At 56.1% G+C, this 18,286-nt stretch overlaps 1 protein-coding gene across 1 annotated transcript in view; it reads left to right on the top strand.

Annotated features, from left to right (window-relative positions):
* The window catches only part of PLXND1 (plexin D1), a 71,770-nt gene that overhangs the window by 23,678 nt on the left and 29,806 nt on the right, over positions 1–18,286 (top strand). The window contains 12 exon segments of the mRNA XM_068409733.1: positions 149–323; positions 1,786–1,894; positions 2,640–2,742; positions 6,800–6,904; positions 9,129–9,218; positions 10,014–10,107; positions 11,983–12,146; positions 13,863–14,014; positions 14,164–14,263; positions 16,740–16,879; positions 17,211–17,378; positions 18,102–18,192. Coding sequence (XP_068265834.1) covers positions 149–323; positions 1,786–1,894; positions 2,640–2,742; positions 6,800–6,904; positions 9,129–9,218; positions 10,014–10,107; positions 11,983–12,146; positions 13,863–14,014; positions 14,164–14,263; positions 16,740–16,879; positions 17,211–17,378; positions 18,102–18,192 — 1,491 coding nt within the window.

The following is an 18,286-nucleotide window of genomic DNA, read 5'->3' as shown; positions in this document are numbered from 1 at the left end:
TTCAGAGTGCATAAAAAGAGAGAAAACGGCTATCTGGGTACTTGTTTGGGAGCTGCTGGCCTATGAAAAGCTTGTAAAACATTGACAAATTCCAAATTTAATTTTCTGTCGTAATAACTGATTTATCTTTTTTTTTGTCCAAATATAGGCCCTGATAATACAAATAAATGGGACCATCCCGAACCTGAACGGAACAAATATTTCCTGTGACTATGGAAATAATATCCACACAGTAGCCAGAGTTGCTGGAGATTATGTAAACCAATTTATTTACTGCAGTTTACTTCCCCGTGAGAAATATCCAACGTTTCCAGACGACCAAGGTATGTAGAGGAGAACAAGCTCAGTTCATTCTAACCACTTCTGTGGGCGTGGTTTTTCATAGGCTTTTTTTCTTTTTCCAGTTGTATGTGCAGATAACGCACACAGGGTAAAATGACCTGAGCTGCTCCTGTTCATAGGGCATGTGACTTTAGAGCGTGGGAGTTCCACCATCTTCACATGAATTGACAGCATTTCAAATCTATCAATTTTTGTTTTAAACACCAGATTTTAAAAGCCAGTTCATGTACTTATTTTATTAAGATTTATCTGGTTAGAGCTTCTGTTTTAGATTTAATAAGGACTAAAACAAAAATGTTTTAGCCCTGGGGAAATAACGTTGCTACGTATATTGATATTTTCAATGGCTTTTGTTTAATTTCCCTCCTGAACACGCGCTACCTTTCAGGAGAAGTTCTGGAAGAAGAGCCAGTGTGTACCTAAAGGCAGCCCAGAAGCTCTTAGTCCCCTTTATGCAACTAAAAGCCAGGTTGAGGTCTCCTGCTGTCCCTCTGGTTCTAGATGGCACCAGAGATGGTTCTAGCTGCGTCCCGAGGTGACGAGCACCCGCAGGTCCGGCCGCAGTCGGCCGGGCTGACCAGGTCTGGGGCTGGCACTTAGCGCTGGGGACAGCCCCATTTTTATAGCTCCTTCTGAGGGGTTCAATGCTTCATCCCAGACTTGAGTGCTTGTTAAATCTTCATCTTCCAAGCCTGGAGTGAATGCTCTATTGAAGATGGCTGACTTCAGTAGGAGAAGAGTTAGCCAGTGCTTTTGGAAACCCCACTTTTCTTAGGCAAGTTTATAAAGCTGCATTGTTTTTCTCCCTAGCTGTCCAAAGAATGGGAGATCATTAACTGTTCTGTATTGTTGGTTACGGCAATGTCCAAATGAATTTCTGGAATCCGCTGCGCTGATTTATTGTACATATTCTGAAAGAGGCATTGTCTCTTGTCCCTGGTGCTTATATGGCAAAATTGCAAAGAAAAAAAATAAATTAAGCAATTTTGGGGGGAGGGGGAGTTAGTATAGCACGTTAAGTAGCCAAAAAAGGGATTTACGCTCTTCTCTGTGGGTTCGTTGTCATGGGGAAAGTGAGCGGGGTTTTAAAACATGATAACCAACATGTTTTAGTTACCACTTTTTAAAAAAATATAATTTAGCACCAACTGTAAGCAAAGACAATAATTAACTCTGTTAACTCTTGCACAAAGCGCTGGAACTTTCTGCTGAAAATGTTCTTGTCTGGTGAGGGTGATGTAAAACATTGATTTAAGAGGGAAGAGCTGAAAGTCAGAGGGCAAAAGATGAACGGTCCAAGCTCTGAAATGCAGCTCGGAGGAAGCCCTAGAGAAAACAAATCAGATTTAGCCCTTGTTTTCCCAAGGGTCTGTCTTGTCTTCTAAGTGTGGGCGCGAGCGAGAGGCTCTCGCAACCCAATATTCTTTGGCTTGGTTCTCCCAGACCACGTGGTCGTCGAAACTGCTCTCCGGGTCAACAGCAAAAACATCATCCGGGCCAATTTCACCATCTACGATTGCAAAAGGACTGGGAGCATTTACCCGAAGAGAGCGTGAGTGACCCCGGTGTGCGGGCGGGCAGGGTGCGGGTGGCACCGGGGCGACGGAGGCGGGTTCAGGCTGCGGGTGCAGCCTGACGAGGGTCCCGGCTTCGGGGGTGCCCAGCGCTGGGGGCCAGGGCAGGGCTTGGCAGGGCGCAGTGGCTGTGCCACCGGGGGTTTGCAAAGGAGGGTCCTCGAGGCGGCTCCAGCCATCTGGACTGGTTGGCTTGTTTTAAACGTGAATGATATTTTTTTAATGAAGCTTGTTCTGTTAACGCTTGGGCAGTGGAGCGATGCCTGGGGGGCGGTGAGGAATGGAGGGACTCCTTCCCTCTGCCCTCTCCTTTTCCAGCCCTGGGTGGGAGCAGCTGCGTGCCCCCCACCAGCACGGGGGGCTGGAGGGGAGGGGTCTGGTGTAGATGTGATGCTTCGGGACATGGGTTAGTGGTGGCCTTGGCAGTGCTGGGTTAAGGGTTGGACTTGATGATCTTGAAGGTCCTTCCCAGCCAAAGCGATGCTGTGATTCTGTGGTGCCCCCTACAGAAAGCCATCCACCTCCCAGGGGGAGCCTGCCCACAGGGAGCCCCCCGTCCTGCCCGCCGGTGGTCCCACACCCTGTGCCCACCTGCCTCAGGCAGGCTTTTTTGGGTGCCATTAAAGACTGAACACAATGTGTGAAGACTGATGGCAGGGCTGGGCTGCGGCTCCCCAGTGCAGCCCGAAATCTGCTCTTCTCACCATGCCTTTGCCCTTTCAGGTGCACCAGCTGCCTCTCGGCCAGGTGGAAGTGCCACTGGTGCCCCTCCACCTACGCCTGCGTCTCCAACCACTCGCAGTGTGATGACGCGCTGCAGATGAAGGTAAGGCCCGTCAGACTGCGCTGCTTCGGGACACCTTCCCGCATCGCTCTGCTGTTGCTGCTGCTTTCCTCCCCCCGGGATGGGGCAGGCGGCCTGGGTTCACCCTGGTGGGTGGGGGCACTTGGAGGACGGCGCTGCTTGGTGTCACCGATGCGCTGCCTGGCCGTGGGAGTCTGCGGTGGGAAATGCCGTGATACGTGCCTGGCTACCGAGGGCTGAGCAGGTGGAGAGCTGGGGGGCTGTTCCACGTGCTGTTCACAGCCCTCCCCAGCAGCGCTGGTCAGCGTGGGGCTGCGGCCGGGCTCAGGCCACCGCGCCTCGGGGTCCCCGGGCTGAGCCCCGCTGTGCTGAGTGACGCCGGGGGTCCCCAGGACCGGTGCTGAGCACGGCAGCTCTGCGTCTCCTCCGGCAGCGGCTGGCACTTGCTGGCCACGGCTCGTCCCGGGCTGGGGTTGTGGCACCCTCCTCTGCTGGTGTCTGGAAGGGGGACGTGCACAGTGCAGGTGAGCTGCAGCCCTGCCGTGCCGAGCCGAGCCGTGCCATGCTGTGCTGAGGCACGTGTGTGTGAGGAGGCTGGCAGCCTGGCTAAAGCATTCTGCTCTCCTGGTGCCCTCAGTGGGCTCTGTCCCTTGGTTTTGCATCACCTCTCACAGCTGGAGCAATGTCGCTGCTTGTCCACATCCCGGGACGCCTGGGTGTGCGTAACAACAAACGCAGCGATATTTCACAACTCGTTTAGCTTTGACTCGGCGGTTGCGATATGTTAATGATTTGCTGGAGCACCACTGGTGGTGCTCGTCTAAAGGAGAAAATCGCCCCTTTCCAAATTGCAGCTTTAATAACCCAGAGGCTCAGTGTGTTCCTGCTTCTGAAATTTAAATTGAAGTTAATTTAAATAAAATGGGCTTTTTAGCAATCAATCTGCCGTAGATCCAAGCCAAGCTTTTACACTGTAAATTGAATATCCCTTTGGCATCGATGCTCTGCTCTCATCTCAGCTCTTCCAGCGGTTCCCCATGCTCGTCGCCGGCAGGAGTTTGGCCCCGTGTCAGACGTCCCACCCTCGCTCAGCCCCGGGGCTGGCCCTGGCATCCGCTCCCCTCCGGCGGGGAGGAGGTGGGTGGCTGCCAGTGCAGGGGACGGGGAAGGAGATGGGGCCACCGAGCTGCAGGTCTGCACGGCCGCGCCTGGTGTAGAACCCTGGGCACGTTTCCCGTCCCTGCGGGGTGGCAGCGGGGTGACAGCAGCGCCGGTCTGTCCCCTGGCTTGTGCGTGTGTCTGGGTGGGTTGTGCCTCCTGGTGAATGTCCGGGCCGCTCGTACCGGGCGGTTTTGGGGAGCACACTCTGCTTTGTCACCTTCCTGGGTTTCAGAAAGTATCTGGTGTTTTCTCTTACTGCCTGGACGGGGCTGGGCACGTGAAAACCATCGCTGGGGCTGTCAGCCCTGCCAGCGGCACTGGGTGACGGGGGGCTGCGGGGGCGGCTGGGGACCGCCACAGCCTGGTCTTCCATCAGTGTTCGTAGTCACAGCTGGCACGTGGTGTGTTTGTCATTAGATCTAGAGGAAGAGCTTGGGCTGCGACAGGGCTTCTGAAGAAGGTCCCGCGTTACTGCATTGACTTTTTCTCTGACAAAGCGCCGTGTGGCCTGCAGCTCGGCTGGCAAACACTGAAATTGCCTGAGATAATTTGTGTCCTTCAGCTAAAGTGTAGCTGCTTCTTGAAAGGCAGGGGAAGAGCAGGTGTTCAGCGGAGCAGGGAGCGGTGTGTTTTTCGGGCTCAGCCCACGTGTCCTTCCCAAACCGTGTCCTCCCCGTGCTGGGGAGGATTTGAGAACCAGACCTTGCCGAGTCTGGCTGCCCCCTCGTTCCCTGCCCCACAAGGCAGAGCCTGGCCTTGTCCCCTCCCCTGCACGCCGCTCCTGGAGCGGGGACAAGCAGTGAAACTGATGGTGCTGTGGGGACCAATGTGGGACAGCGTGGCACGGGGTGCTCGTGTATCGGCATGGGAATAGCTGCTCTTCTGCCCAGAGGGAGGAGATTGGAGTCGTGGACATGGGTCTGGAGGAGCCTCACCTGCGTGCTGGGGAGAGCTGCACCCAGTCTTCCTGCTTTGCTCCCACTGCCTCAAGCAGACGACGAGAGCCAGGGGTTACCCCCAGCAGGGACAGCTGGGCCTGTCCTTCTGTAAGGATAACCATGCCTGTCCTTCCTTAAGGCTGACCGTGCCTGTCCGCGCTTTCTCCCCTCTGATCTCCTGCTCCAGAGGTGCAGTTCGGTTGGATGCTGCCCCCGGTTTGGGCACATTCCTGTTTTGTCTCTGTGCCTTTCGTAGATCTTCCCGCTGATGTCAGTGGCAGCCGTAGGACGAGGTGCTCTGTAGCCCTGGAAACATGGTGCCTCGGCCTACAGTCAGAGCTTTCGGTAAACAAACCATTGCTGGCGTGGCTGCACCTGAGCGCTGGCCCGCCGGGAAGCCAGCACCACACTGGCTTTGTTCACAGCATTTGAAACACTCAGACCCTTTGCCCTGATCCAGACGTGAACGATACAATCAGCTGGAAAGCTCTGTTTCAGGCTGCTGATGAACAGCAGGAGAAGGGGCTGCAAGATGACAAGTTAATCAGTCCTCTAAAGTGTGTTTTTCTAGCAAGCCATGCCAGCTGCTGTGACATGCAAGGACACACCAGGCCATAGGAGCTTTGGCAGGAATTTTCAATTGTAGCCCTGCTGGTTTTGTTTTAACTCTTTTGATTCTCCTAGAAGAGGCTTGGGACTGAAATCTGTCCCTGGTGCTTTGCTGTGTTGTTTTACCTCTCTTATCGCGTGCATCTCTGTTATTTAATCTCCTTGTTTAGGCGGCACCAACTGTGCTCAGTTAAGATGAAGTGTGTTTTCCACAGTCAAACAGGCACTTCCAGACAGTTCCCTGACCCCTGGCCGGGTCAAGAGAGAGGTGCTGCGTGTGCGGCACCAGGGACGTGTCCCGGCGCTGGGAGGGCAGGCGCTCCCTCTCCTCGCAGCACTGGCATCAGCGGAGCCACAGTGGGGTACCCCTTAGTGCGAGGGAGGAGGAAGTCTTGCCTGCTGCAAGTTGTTCTGCATAACGGACCAAATATTTTGTTGTCTTTTACCCCAATGGCTCCGCTGTCAAAGGCATTAGTCTGGATATACCCTGGGGCGACGGAGAATCTGGCTTCGTTTTTTGCTGTAGTTTTGCAGCGTGATTTACATCTCACGAGAGAACAAGACGGGCTTGTCATACGGGCTTGAATTCTGAGTCAGCTCCAGCATCTGAGCCATCAATTTAAAGTGAGAACAAAAGCAGGGGGACAGATGACCTTTGGAAATCATTTTTCAGCTTCATTTAGGCCTTTCATTTCAGCTGTCCCGTGGCTGCAGTCCGCTCGCCGAAGCCCCCGCAGCTCGGTGCACCCTCTCCCCTGCGCACACGCGTGCCCACGCGAGCCCTGCGTGCTCCCGAAGTGATGCTGTGCATTTAAGTGCGTGTAACGAGGGAGCTGCCCAGAGTGTCAGCTGAGGGGTTGCATGTGCATTTACTTTTTACCTGGAGTACGTATTTTCCAGCTCAGGAAGGTGTAAATGCAGGTTTGGCAGCCCCAGCGCCCGGGCTGGGGGCTGCTGGTGTCCCTGAGCTGGCAGAGGAGCCTGGCAGGAGCGTGGGGGGATTCCTGCTGCGCTCCTCCCTTCGCGGGGCCGTGGCTGCCGGCCCGTGGCTGCCGACCCATGGCTGTGGCCGAGCCCCCCTGGAAGCCTGGCCACCGTGCCATGGTTGTCTGACAGCCAAGGCAGTGCCGTGCCGGGCTGAGCTGGAAGCTGGTGGCTCGGGGAGGAGGATCCCACATGGCGTTGCCGCTCTGTGCACCGTGGTGCCATTTTGGTGTTCACTCCCTTGGGTTACAGTGTGATCTGACTTTAAAGATGTAGGGAAATCAGTCTTATCAAGGGCCCCGATGTGTCTTCTTGCCTCGTTGCTGAGGACGCTCAGCATGCGCCCAGCTCACCTCTCTCGTTTTTGTCTTGTCTGTACCTAACAGAAGAAAATTGACTGCCCGCGAATTGTGCCTGCCTCCTTGGACCCCATGCCCACGGGAGTATCTCGGGACATCACGATCTCACTGGCTAACGCGACTTTCTCTAAGGTAAGTGAGTTGCTGGAGAGATCAGGACGCTTCAGATGAGCCGAGGCTGATGGGCACCAAGGTGGCCAGGTCAGCCGAAGGGGTTTTAAGTACGAGCCGGTTTCTGCCTTGAGGGCGGGTGATGGGGCCGGTCCCAGTTTGCGTTAGCAGCTGAAATCACTGTGTTAACAAAAGGCACTGGTGGAGATCAGCCACCCCGATGGCGAGTGGGGTTCTGTGGTAAAGCCGAAGGGAGATGCTGTTTGTGTCCAGGTGTTCTCCGGGGATCTCCCACAGCTAGTGACAGACTTTGTGCATTCAGTGGAAGGAGGAGGTTTATACACCTTGTAAAACAGTGACTAGAACAAAGCGTTTTGGGGAAATAAAATCCCCAGTTTCCCTGTGGGTGTTTGCTCCCGCAGAGCGTGCTGGTGTCACACTGTCCTGATGCCCCGTGCCAGCCCGGCCCCGCTGCCCCGCGCTTGGGAGTGAAGGACAGAGCCCAGAGCTCGGGCAGAGAGCCCTGTGCTGGCTCAGCCACTGCTCCGAGTACAGCGCGGAAATATGTTTTAACTTAAAGTGGGTGATCACTGCAGAGCTCTTTTTTTTTTGTGAAAAAATCCTTTCTGTGGAATTTTCTGGCTTGTGAATTGTAATAGGGTGAAAAGTGGGAGTGGACATCAAATGGTGCGTTCAGAGATGTGTCCCGCGCCAGGAGGAACCAGAGGAACTCGGGGCAGGGAGGCTGGGCACTGGGAAAATATCTGACTAAGCTCTGGTATTTGTAGACAGCCGCCCTGTGTCATTTGGGGTCAAGTCGTCAACGGGGCCCATGGGGCCTGGCTCGCCGTGCCCCTGCAGAGGTACCAGGGCGCTGGACAGCCAGGCAGCTCCTCTTTCTGCAGAGAAAGGAGCCGGCTGGGAATGCTGGTGGAGCTGCCCAGGTTGCTGTGCCGGGGGCAGCTGCGGAGGCACCGCTCCCATGGGACCCCCTGCCCTCCTCCCCGCCCGGCTGGGGCGGCAGTTCCTGCACGGGCCTGGCCTCGCTGAGGGAGGATGTGCCCTCCGCAGTCAGCAAAAGAGGGCGAGAAGTCCTGCTTCCTCTGTGGATGCTGGAGGTGGCTGAAGAGGAAGCAATGTGTCCTGATAGGAAATGAAGTCAGCAGGAAAGGGGCCGGGGCACCATGCTCCTGGGGCGGCTGGAGGGGCTCTGGCACCGCCGTCCTCCCACCGCCATCCACAGCCCGTCCCGGGGCACCGGGCAGGATTCCTGCTCCTTTCCTCTCCGCGGGAGCTCAGAGCATCAGTGCCCCGACACCTCTGCTGTGGTGGGGGCCCTGCTGGTGGGTGGGCAGGGGCTGCCCGGGAGCGGACGATGCCCAGGCGCCAGCACGGGAGGAGATTCCAGTTCCCATCTCGCAGCCGCGTGTGTGTTGGCTGAGCCAGCAGCTGCCTGCCAGGAGTCTGGCGCTTTCTTTCATGTCGTTTATCCGATCCGTCAGTTTTCAAAGGGTAGTTAGACCTCAGTAGTGGTGGAGCATCAACCTGCTTGGAGATGGGAGGTTTTCCTGCAGGAGGGGGGCACAGCAGTAACTAGGGGCAGGATATCATCCTTGTGTTATCAGGAGAACAGCAGAGAAAATCTCCCTTTGAACGTACTCCCGGCTGGGTCCTCATTTGAATTAGAGATCTGCTCTGTGCAGTTGTTGGGAGAAGGAAGGTGGCTTTGAGCCCAGATCACAGACTGCTTTGGTCTGGTTTGGGTGAGGCGGCTTGGGACCACGTTGGCTCTCGGTCTGCATTGAAGCACGAGCTCCAAATGCCTCCAGTCCAGAGGAACCCGTGTACCTTGCTGGTGGGGATTATGAGAGCACAGCCTGGCCAGGCACGTCTCCTGGTGTGCCCATGCCGTGGGTCAGACACGTCTCTTGGTGTGCCCGTGCCACGTGCCCCACGCCCAGCCACCACGCTTGGCAGCAGCACGGGGCAGGGCCGGGCTCCACGTGCGATGCTCAGCCTGCAGCAGTTATCCGTGTGGGTGTGTAACAGAGTAGGATTAATCAGGCGCAGACCCCAGCCCCGTTCACAGTGTCGGGCCCTGGTCTCCTGTGTGACTCGAAGCACGGCCCGGGCGCTGGTGGCAGGAGCAGGGTGAGGCACGGCACCCGCCGCACCGGCTGGCTGAGACGGGGAGCTGCACGAAGGGGTTGTTGCAGCCGCTCTGCCCTTGTCTTCCCTCCCGCAGGAGACGGCCCTGGAGTGCCATTTCGGGACGGACAGAACGTTCGAGGCCCGGTGGGTGAACTCCTCCGCGCTGGAGTGCATACACGTGCTGGTGAGTCGGGGTGAGGCTGCGTGGGGCAGGGCCGGGGGCCCCCAACCTCCCACCCGGCGGCTGGGCCGCCGCCTCCCCTCCTCCCTCCCTCCGCTTCCAGCTGAAAAAAGTGCAAACGGGGTTCACCCCTCCAGCGAGAGGCTCTTCGTGTGTGCTCCTGCTGAAAGGGTGTTCGCCGGTGCTGCGTTGCCGGCTCCGTGGGTGTCCGCAGCGGCTCCAGCCCCTGCGCTGCTGGGGCTGGGGAGGGAGCTGCTTGTTTACCTTTCCACATGGGAAGAGTTCAGGTCAGGCGAAAAATCTGGGCACCTCTCAGTGTTGCTATTTCTGTAGCTTTTATTCTGAACTAGGAATTGGCCTGGGGAAATGCTCCGACGCTTACTGAAGAGCCGCGTGTGGCTGGAGGGAAACTGCCCCTCTGAAACGCAGCACGCGTTTGCAAGGGGAGCGCTTTCCCATCATGGCACCTGCCAAACCCCGTGCTCTAGCCCGGCACTGATAATGTGCAGACTGGCCAGTCTGTTCGCTTTCCTGTCCAGTTCTACTCAAGCCAGCAGCCAGGCAGGGCTCTGCTCTCGCTGCAGGGTGCGCCGAGCCCCGGTGCCCTTTGCTGGGACCTCAGCAAAACGGCCAGAACAGAGGACAGCCTTTTGTCTCTGATGAAGATGAGACCCTCCTGTACTGAGAAGCAGTGGTCAGAGAAGCCTCACGAGGAACGTTAATCCATGTAGTGTGCATATGGAACCTTGTATTTTACTAAATTTCCTCAGCTTCTGTTTATTTTTCTTCTGTGCGCAGCTCCACACATCAGAAAAAAGCCATCTCTTCCCAGTGAACCTTCAGCTGAAGGACAGACCAGACAGATTTATCGACAGCCCAGAGATGATGACAGGTCTGACCTGAAAATATTTTTATTCTGCTCTTCTCTAGTCAGCTTGAGTAACTCTAAAATCCTGGCCAAGTTTATGGGTTCAGGAGAGAGGCGGTGGTTCAGCCGGGCACAGCCCAGTTCTCCTGTCAGGTACACACAAAGGTGTATTTACCCAGGGATACATCCAGCCCAGGAACCAGCAGGACGCCCACGGACACCCCCTGTGCCCCCGGGGAAGGCCAGGCCCCGTCCCCGAACGCAGGCAGCCGTCGAGGTCTCGCCTGCAGCAGCGCGTGGGACGGGCTGTGCCGATGCTCTCGGTCACAGCGGAGACGTGGGGCGTCCCCAGGGTCAGGGAGGAATTCCTGAGGGGATGAGGGACGAGGGAGCGCTCTGCCCTGAGCTCTCACAGGAGCTGGCATCAAGGTTCGGCACACTGTAAAAATGGAGGTTTTTTTCCCTCCTGTGCTGAGAAAGTATAAAATGTGTAAGCACGTTTCACCCTTGGCCCGCTCTGTCTCTGGGAAGAGCGCTCGGGTTCCCAAAAAGCCCTCACTCCATCAGCAGGCGAAGGTGGGTGGGCAGAGTCAGTCCGGGTGCGCTCGGACAAGGCGTTCAGACGGGAGGAGCCAGCAGCCAGGCTCGGTGTCACACTGGCGTGTGTGCTGGGGCTGGGGCAGCAGCTTTGGGCTCCTTTCCCTCAGCAGCGTCAGCAGTTGTAGCAGGAGGTACTGACTTACCCTGGCTGCAAATAGAGCGAGATGCCCCAAGTGAGATTTGCTTTGGAGGAAGCTGTAAGGGGTAGAGAGACGTTAACACCATCAGCCGCTGACCCAGAGACAGAGATCTGCCGGGCCAGTTATAAACGTGTGCATCTTTTCTACTGTCTTTAATGGAATTACTGTTGTTAGTGTTTATTATTTCAGTATTTATTAGCTTTTATTGTAAACCACGTTTTGGTAGTCCACTGAAGGAATCCCAGCTCTTTGCTGGTCAGTGGAGAACCAACCAGTGTAACTCACTGGGTGGACTCAGGAGGAGGTGAAATAAGCTCATTTTTTCATGGAGAATGAGAGACGGCCTCGGTGCTAATGACGTTTCATTAGCACAAGCACAGGTAGACTGTTGAAGGCTGAGGGGCTGGTTGGTTGCTTATGAAGGGCCTTGAGATCCTCCCATGAACAGAAGTGCAACATGTGACTGTTTCTTTGGTTTATGTTCTCCTGCAAAGTCTCCTCCGGGGAAAAGGGTGTGAAAGCAACGTTTCCTGAGGGTTTCTGGCTGTTTATCTCAGCGGATACCCACACTCCAGCGGCAGAAGTCTTTAGGCTGGAGAGGAAATGTAACCTAGGGCGCCAGCTAATGAGAGGTGAAGGCGGTGTAGAAAAATGATGTGGAGTCTGAGCTGAGCAGATCTGAAGGGAGAAGTCAATGAAAGGGGCCCGTGGCCACCAGGGGAAGGAAAGGAATTGTAAACACTGTACAGAGCACTGTAACCATCCGATTTTTGTCAGAGTGTGGAAGCAACGTGATTGCCTTGCTAACAGGATGGAGCCAGCTTCGCAAAGCAGCTTCCCGTGTGGATGTTGAGAGTTGGAGACATGTAGCATAAATTGACAAAAGGTTCTGAGTTTGGGTGGTGTTTGTTTTTCAAGGGGAAGAAAAAGGAAAAGAAAGTGCTAAATTATATTGCAGTGAGAACAAGCAGCCAGTCCTGGGAAATCTCCAGGATGGCAGCCAAGTGCTGCCTCGTCCTGCTGTACGTGCGAGCTGCCCATCGCTGGAGTTCAGACGTTACTTGGGTTAATATAGCCGGGGTGGGGGGAGCTGGGGGGTGTTGGACTGTGGCAGTCCCAGGCCCGGGAGCTCACGTTTTCTGTTGTCTCCGGTGTTTAGTGGAGGTGTACAACTGCGCGACCGGGAGTGCCGACTGCTCCCAGTGCCTGGGGCGGGAGGACCTGGGGCACCGCTGCGTCTGGAGCGAGAGCAGCTCCAGCTGCAGGCTGCTGGGCGAGCCCCAACACACCTCCGACGGCTGCCCGGCTCCAGAGATCAGGAAGGTGAGACCCGAGTGCGGCGTGGCGGGCGGTGCGGGGGCTGGAACCGCCTGCGCTGTCCCTGGCCGGGACCCTGTGCTTTGTCCCTGGCACAGGAAGGGGTCAAGACCAGCGCCGAATTATTTACTGACTTTCTGTGCTGTTGGTGCCAAGGACATCTTGCTAGTGACAGATCCAGTCTTCATCATGTTTGCATTTAAAACAACACCAACACAACCAAAATGTCCCAGAGTTCCTGGGGCTGGTAAAAGCAAGAGGGGTTTGTAGGGCTGGGTGAAGGGTTCTTATCAGGAAGAGTGTTTAATGGAGCATAGCTGAAATGTGAACGTGAGCCCTACCTCCAGGCATGCGTGCTCTGCAGTTCTGCTGAGATTAGGAGTGGCAGAGGGACCTTTTGGCATGATGATGCATTTTGAAATTAGTTTTATTTAAATGTAGTTGAGTGAATGTCTGTTGGGGGCATTTGGATGTGGGGTTCTGCTTAGAGGTAGGGTATGAGCCAACAGATTTGTCCCTGACAAGTAGCAAAGAAAGTATACAGAGCAAATCCTAAAATGAGCTCGCTAGGAAAGCAGAAGCTGGGGAGGCAAAACAGCTAACGTGACCATCAAAATGGGCAAGGATGTGGGATTTCTGTTCTTGGGGAGGCACGTAGCGACAGCTGCTCCAAATCCGGGTGCCGTAACGCTGCGTGGAGGGACTGCAGGATCCCCATCACCTGCCTCTTCCCTCTTGTCACTGTGGGAGAGGGGTGCTCCCGTGAGCCTGTCCTTCCCCAGCACACATCAAGTGTTATCAGCAGCTCTCCAGAAAATAATGGAAGGAAACCACAGTTCAGGTCATGGAGTGTCACAGGGCTCTGTCGCTATTTCCTTAGCAAATAGTAACTGGTGAATCCAAATCCTCCAGGGTCATGCAAGCAAACAGCCCCGCTGGGGCTGGGCAATGCAGCGGGCAGAGGAGGGCACCAAGCGTGGTGGTGGGTCCCGACCAGCCCTGGCCGCCTTGGCCAGCTGGTGCCACCAGGCACGTGGCACTGGCTTTGTGTGCTGTTGCCTTTGCCAAGGGAAAAGAGCCATTTCTGAACGGAGGGGTTTGTCTCACCTGCTGAATAATGCAGTCACGCTGCCCAGGGCTGCCCCTGGCGTGGTGGGACGGCATCACACCCGCACCCTGTCCCCTTGCAGTGGTGGGGCCAGCAGCTGCCAGGTGAAAAAACAGTGGTGTTAGGAGATGGATGGGGAGCAGCCTCCTTATCCTGCGCCCCGGGGTGCCGCAGTGCTGGTGTCCTGGCCACGCTCCACGCATCAGGACACTTTTGTCTTGCTTTTGTCCTGAAAGGCCCCGCTGTGTTTGGGACAGCCCCTGAAAACACGATGGTAGGACTGTCTCTTCCCAGCACACCAGCATCCCTCCGCTGGGTGTCCAAGTCCCCGAGTTTGTCTCTGCCCCAACTCCGTTCAAAGCTGTGGTGCAGACGGAGTGATGCTTCACCCCAGACGTGTTTGCAGCTGGAGTAATCCCTGACCAAACCCTGGGACCAAACCCAGTGGTGGCTTCTGGCTTGCAAAGCTGCAGCAAGGGGAGCGTGGCGGTGGGGGCAGCAGGAGCGCGAGGAGCAGTTCTGTCTTCGGGGGGGCCGCGTGGGACTGGCCAAGGCTCGGGGTGAAGGCAGGCGGCTCCCGGTGGCTCCCCCCGACGCGTCCCTTGGTGCCGCAGATCGAGCCGCTGCGCGGGCCGCTGGAGGGGGGCACGCTGCTGACCATCCACGGGAGGAACCTGGGCCGCCGCTTCAGCGACGTGCTGGGCGCCGTCCGGATCGGCAGCGTGCCGTGCGCGCCGCTGCCCCGCCAGTACGTCGTCTCCGAGACGTGAGTGTCGGGGCAGCTGGGGAGGGGGTCCCCGTCCCCTCTGTGTCCCTGCCCGTGCCTGTCCCTCCCCATCCCCTTGCTCACCCCGTTCCCACCGCTCTGCTCCGGCGGGGCGGCACGGCCCCCACCCTCCCCTTTGCCATCCGCAGGATCGTGTGCCAGACCGGAGAGGCTCCGGAGGCGTTTTCCGACGTGGTGACGGTTAACGTGAGCCGGGAAGGGAAGTCCCGGGAGCGATACTCCTACGTGGTGAGTAGCTGCCACTGGGATGTTTCTCTGACGTTCCCTGCACCCCTAAAACAAGCCTGCAACCCCCGTGCCCCCAGCTGGCTGAGGAAGAGGATCTGCAACACAAAGCACCAGGGCTCTCGACAGCAGCTGACCCGATTCCTCGCCTGTGGCTGCCGGAGCGAGGTCGGGCAATCCGAGGGCGACGAGCAGGACTGCAGCCAGGGTGTCGGCAGGCACCACCCCGCTCCCCCTCTCAGCTCCTGCAGTGCTTTATCCCTCATCCAGGCTCTAGCGTTGTTTCTCCTGCCATAAAAAGGAGCTCATTTCTCTTCCCCCTCTTTTGCTAAAGTGCCGTTACAACCTGTGAGATTTTTGATACTTCCACAGTCTCTTTGTGCTGTGTAAGTTATGTACCATGGACTCACATTATTTAGAACTGCTATTTTTTGCTGCAGAGATTGTCTTAGTTTTTGCATGAGAATAGTGTGTAGGGATTAGACTTGAGCTAACCCGGTGTCATTATACAAAGAAAAGCCCTTCACAGCTTTGTACTGCACCATCTCACAAAGATAATTTCCATCTCTATAAGCCTGAAAGGAATCCATGCAGCTCGTCTCGTCCCTGCCTGCACCCTGGTTCTCTGGCTAGCCGCTGTTCAGAGGCAGCCCCACGTGCCCAGGGCAGACACAGCAGGACAGGTGCCAAGGGCACGCTGTCTGCCCGGGGCCTTTGTGCCCCTGCTGTTTCTTGAGCTGGGGAGGAACAGGCTGTGCTGCTGTCAATGGCCTGGAAGGAGACTTGAGCCCCAGGAAACGACGTTTGGTTCCTGGTAGCCATTGTGAGGAATTGAGGGCAGGGTCACAAAGAAGCGGCTTCTGCACCATCTGCAGACTAAGCAATGCCATTGAGTTCTCTTGATTCTCCTCTCACATACAGTGGCATGAAGAGGAGTAGACTACACCATGTAAGGCTGGTCTCAGCGAGACCTGAGCTTAAGCATTGATAGCAGTTTGCCTGAAGAAGTCTAAAAGACTTTTACAACCGCCCCTCCAAAGAAAGTCCTTTGTAAAGTACCAGATATCGTTTGTGTGCTGCATCTTTCAAAGTCCCCGTTAGACACATCTAGAAGAGACAGTATTCAGCAGTAATTCTGCTGAGGAGGAGGGAGAAACGTGATTGAGAGACTTCTCCAGGACATCATAGCGGGCTGTGGATGAGCTGCATTCGCCAAATGAGCTGAATTTGCAAGAGTCGCGATGGAGGGATCAGAGCTGGCCGTGCACGGAGAGCAGTAGCCACTGGCTCTTGCTGAGGGGAAGAGCTGGAGGGCTTGGGGGAACATGGATAGTCCTCTCTGCTGTTGTTACTGCAGATTTGAATGCACAGGTTAGGGACCAAGGGCAGGAGGCAGCTGGCTGCAGACACTCAGGGAAATACAAATCAACAAAATGAATCCTGTGGAAACGGGTAACGATCAGAAACAACAGAGGAAATGGCTGTAGAGAAATAAAGCAGCCTGAGTGTAGGACAAGGGCAAGGATAGCTATTAATAAGCGTGTTTGTGTGGCTGGGATTGACAGGGAAGGGCATTAGCAGCAGGCGGCATGAAGCAGCTTAGCCGTGTTCCGCAGCGTGTGGCTGCGGCGGCGAGCAGCCTTCAGCCAGCCCCGCAGCCCGGTGTGCGTGTGTGACAGGGGATTGCCAAGTGCCTTATGGAAGGGCCTTGAAATATAATTATTTGCTCTGCCCTTGGTGTCCTGCTCAAGCCGGAGCAGGGAGGCTGCCCACAGACTCTCCTGGGGTGCTCTGTGTAGCTGGCATGAGGGTTGAGTGGTGCATTAGTTATCAAAGCCTCCAGCTCATGAATCTCAGGAAGATTTCCAGGGGCTGCAAATGCAGATAACATAGATGCTAGTTTCTGCTGAAAACGGTGAGAGGCAAAGCAACTTCCTCCTTAGTTCCTGTTGCCTCAGGAGATTCAGATTTGAAGCTTCCTTAAGAAGGAGTTTGGCATTCAATTATCTGGACCGAGGTGGCTGTTTTCACAGATCTCAAGGCCATCATCCAGCGGGGCTTTAGCATTAGCTTTGCATTCAGGAGGAAATGGATCTGGAAGGGCAGGGATGGTAGGAGCTGGAATAGACAAGGAATTTCCTTTTGTTGATGGACCTTGAGCTGTCGCCAGCTCTGGACCCTCCATTGGAAATCTCAAGGGACTGGTGGGATCCTGGGCTCCAGCTTGGACTCATGTCTCATTTATTGCCAGAATTTAGGGACTGCAGGGAGTCACAGAGGTTTTATATGATCTCACTCCTCAGCATTTGTACCTCTCTCCTTGTTCTGAGAGCCTGCCAGTGAAAGCTTTTCTGTGCTGCTGTTTCAGAGCCTCACAATACTGGATGCTTAAATTCATTGAGGCAATTCCCACCTGCAGCGTGGAGTATCCAAATGTGAATTTACCAGACTAGAAATCAGATTTCCCCTTTGTTTTTAGCTCCCCGTGGTGCAGTCCATAGCTCCCCGGAACGGCCCAAAGGCTGGAGGAACCAGAGTGACCATCAGAGGCAGCAGGCTGGACGTCGGCTCTGAGCTCCGCGTCCTCGTCAATACCTCCAAGCAGTGCACGGACCTCAGGTGGGGCCGGGTCTGGGGCTGGCACTGAACTGGAGACAAGAGCCAAAGCATTAGGAGGGATGATGTTGGCCCCAGGAGATCAGGAGGAGCTGGGGTTTGGGCAGGGGCACCATGGCACCATCAGTCTGGCAGCCTGGGATGGTACATGCTCAGAATTGCTTGTTAGTAGGCAATGTAATTAGTAGATGATTGGCATGTGACTGGAAGCTCCTTCTTGCCTGTCTCTGCTGACCGCCTCACTTCCCTGGGGGGGCTGAGGTCCGCGGTGCCTGGCTCTGGCCGCTCGGTCTGCCCTGGCTTTCTGCAGCTTACCCTGCCCTTCCCTGCGCAGCCGCAACGACAGCACCATCACCTGCACCATGCCGGCCACGGAGTCCACCACGGCCGTGCGGGTGTGCGTCCAGTTCGAGAACAAGTCTTGTGCCGGCTACAACATCACGTTCAAGTATGAGAAGAACCCAGTTATATCAGACATCAACCCCAAAAAGAGCCAGATCAGGTGAGAACCCTCTCCTCCTCCTGACTGTTCCCTGACAGATGCTCCAAACAGATCAAATGTGACACAGAGGAAGGGGGAGGTAAAGCCAGGGTGTAGCTTTTGCTGCCCAGAACGGACAAGCAGTGCTGGTTCCCCACCCCTTGCAGTCTGGTGTGCATCGGGGCCCTCTCGTTACCGTCGTTAATTGACTGCACGTTGGGAGGCCCATGTTTCGCGTTCCCCAGGCAGCAGATCCAGAACACAGCGCAACTTTCACATTTTGATCTAAATCAGAAGAGTCTGGGAGGTGCAGGATCCCTGTCAACTTTAAAGAGGTCTCTTCCCTCTCCAAGCCTTACAGCTCTCTGTGGGTCGCTGCGGGGCAGGGAACATCTCCTGGCCCTCGCTGCGAGGGGTCGGGGTTAACCTCCGGCACTGCGCTGCGTGCCCTGGCACGCGCAGGCAGGCTGCTCCTCTGGGGAGTGGGAGCAGGGGGACGGTTTGCTGCTGCTGGAAGAAGCCCCCCTTTCCACCACAGCAGCTGCTGCTCCTCCTTCCTTCCCTGCTCTCTTGGTAGCAGTGTGGGTGCTTGCTGTAAGCAGGAGACGGCTTTGGCTGTTGGGTTACTTGCTCAAGCAGCTGGGAAGCGTCCCTGGGAAATGACAGCAGGGAGACCCAGCCGTTGCACCTCGCTGCTGTGTTGTCCTCTGCAGCCACCCTCTCTTTCTTCCCTTCTCCTCGAAGCGGGGGCAGGACCATCACCCTGGAAGGAAGAGGCTTTGAGCTGGTCCAGAATGTGTCCATGGTTGTCCGTGGCATCGGCAGAGAGCAAACGGTGGGTGTCCCCCGTGGGTATCGCCCGGTAACGGGGAGCCGGGCTGCGTGCCCGGTGCCTGAAGGCGTTCGGGGTGTGAAGCTGAGGCCTTGGC

The sequence above is a fragment of the Nyctibius grandis genome, chromosome 10 (assembly GCF_013368605.1).
Source record: "Nyctibius grandis isolate bNycGra1 chromosome 10, bNycGra1.pri, whole genome shotgun sequence".
NCBI classification, from domain to species: domain Eukaryota; kingdom Metazoa; phylum Chordata; class Aves; order Nyctibiiformes; family Nyctibiidae; genus Nyctibius; species Nyctibius grandis.
The sequence above is the reverse complement of the archived record's forward strand: the minus strand, read 5'-3'. Positions and strand labels throughout refer to the sequence as shown.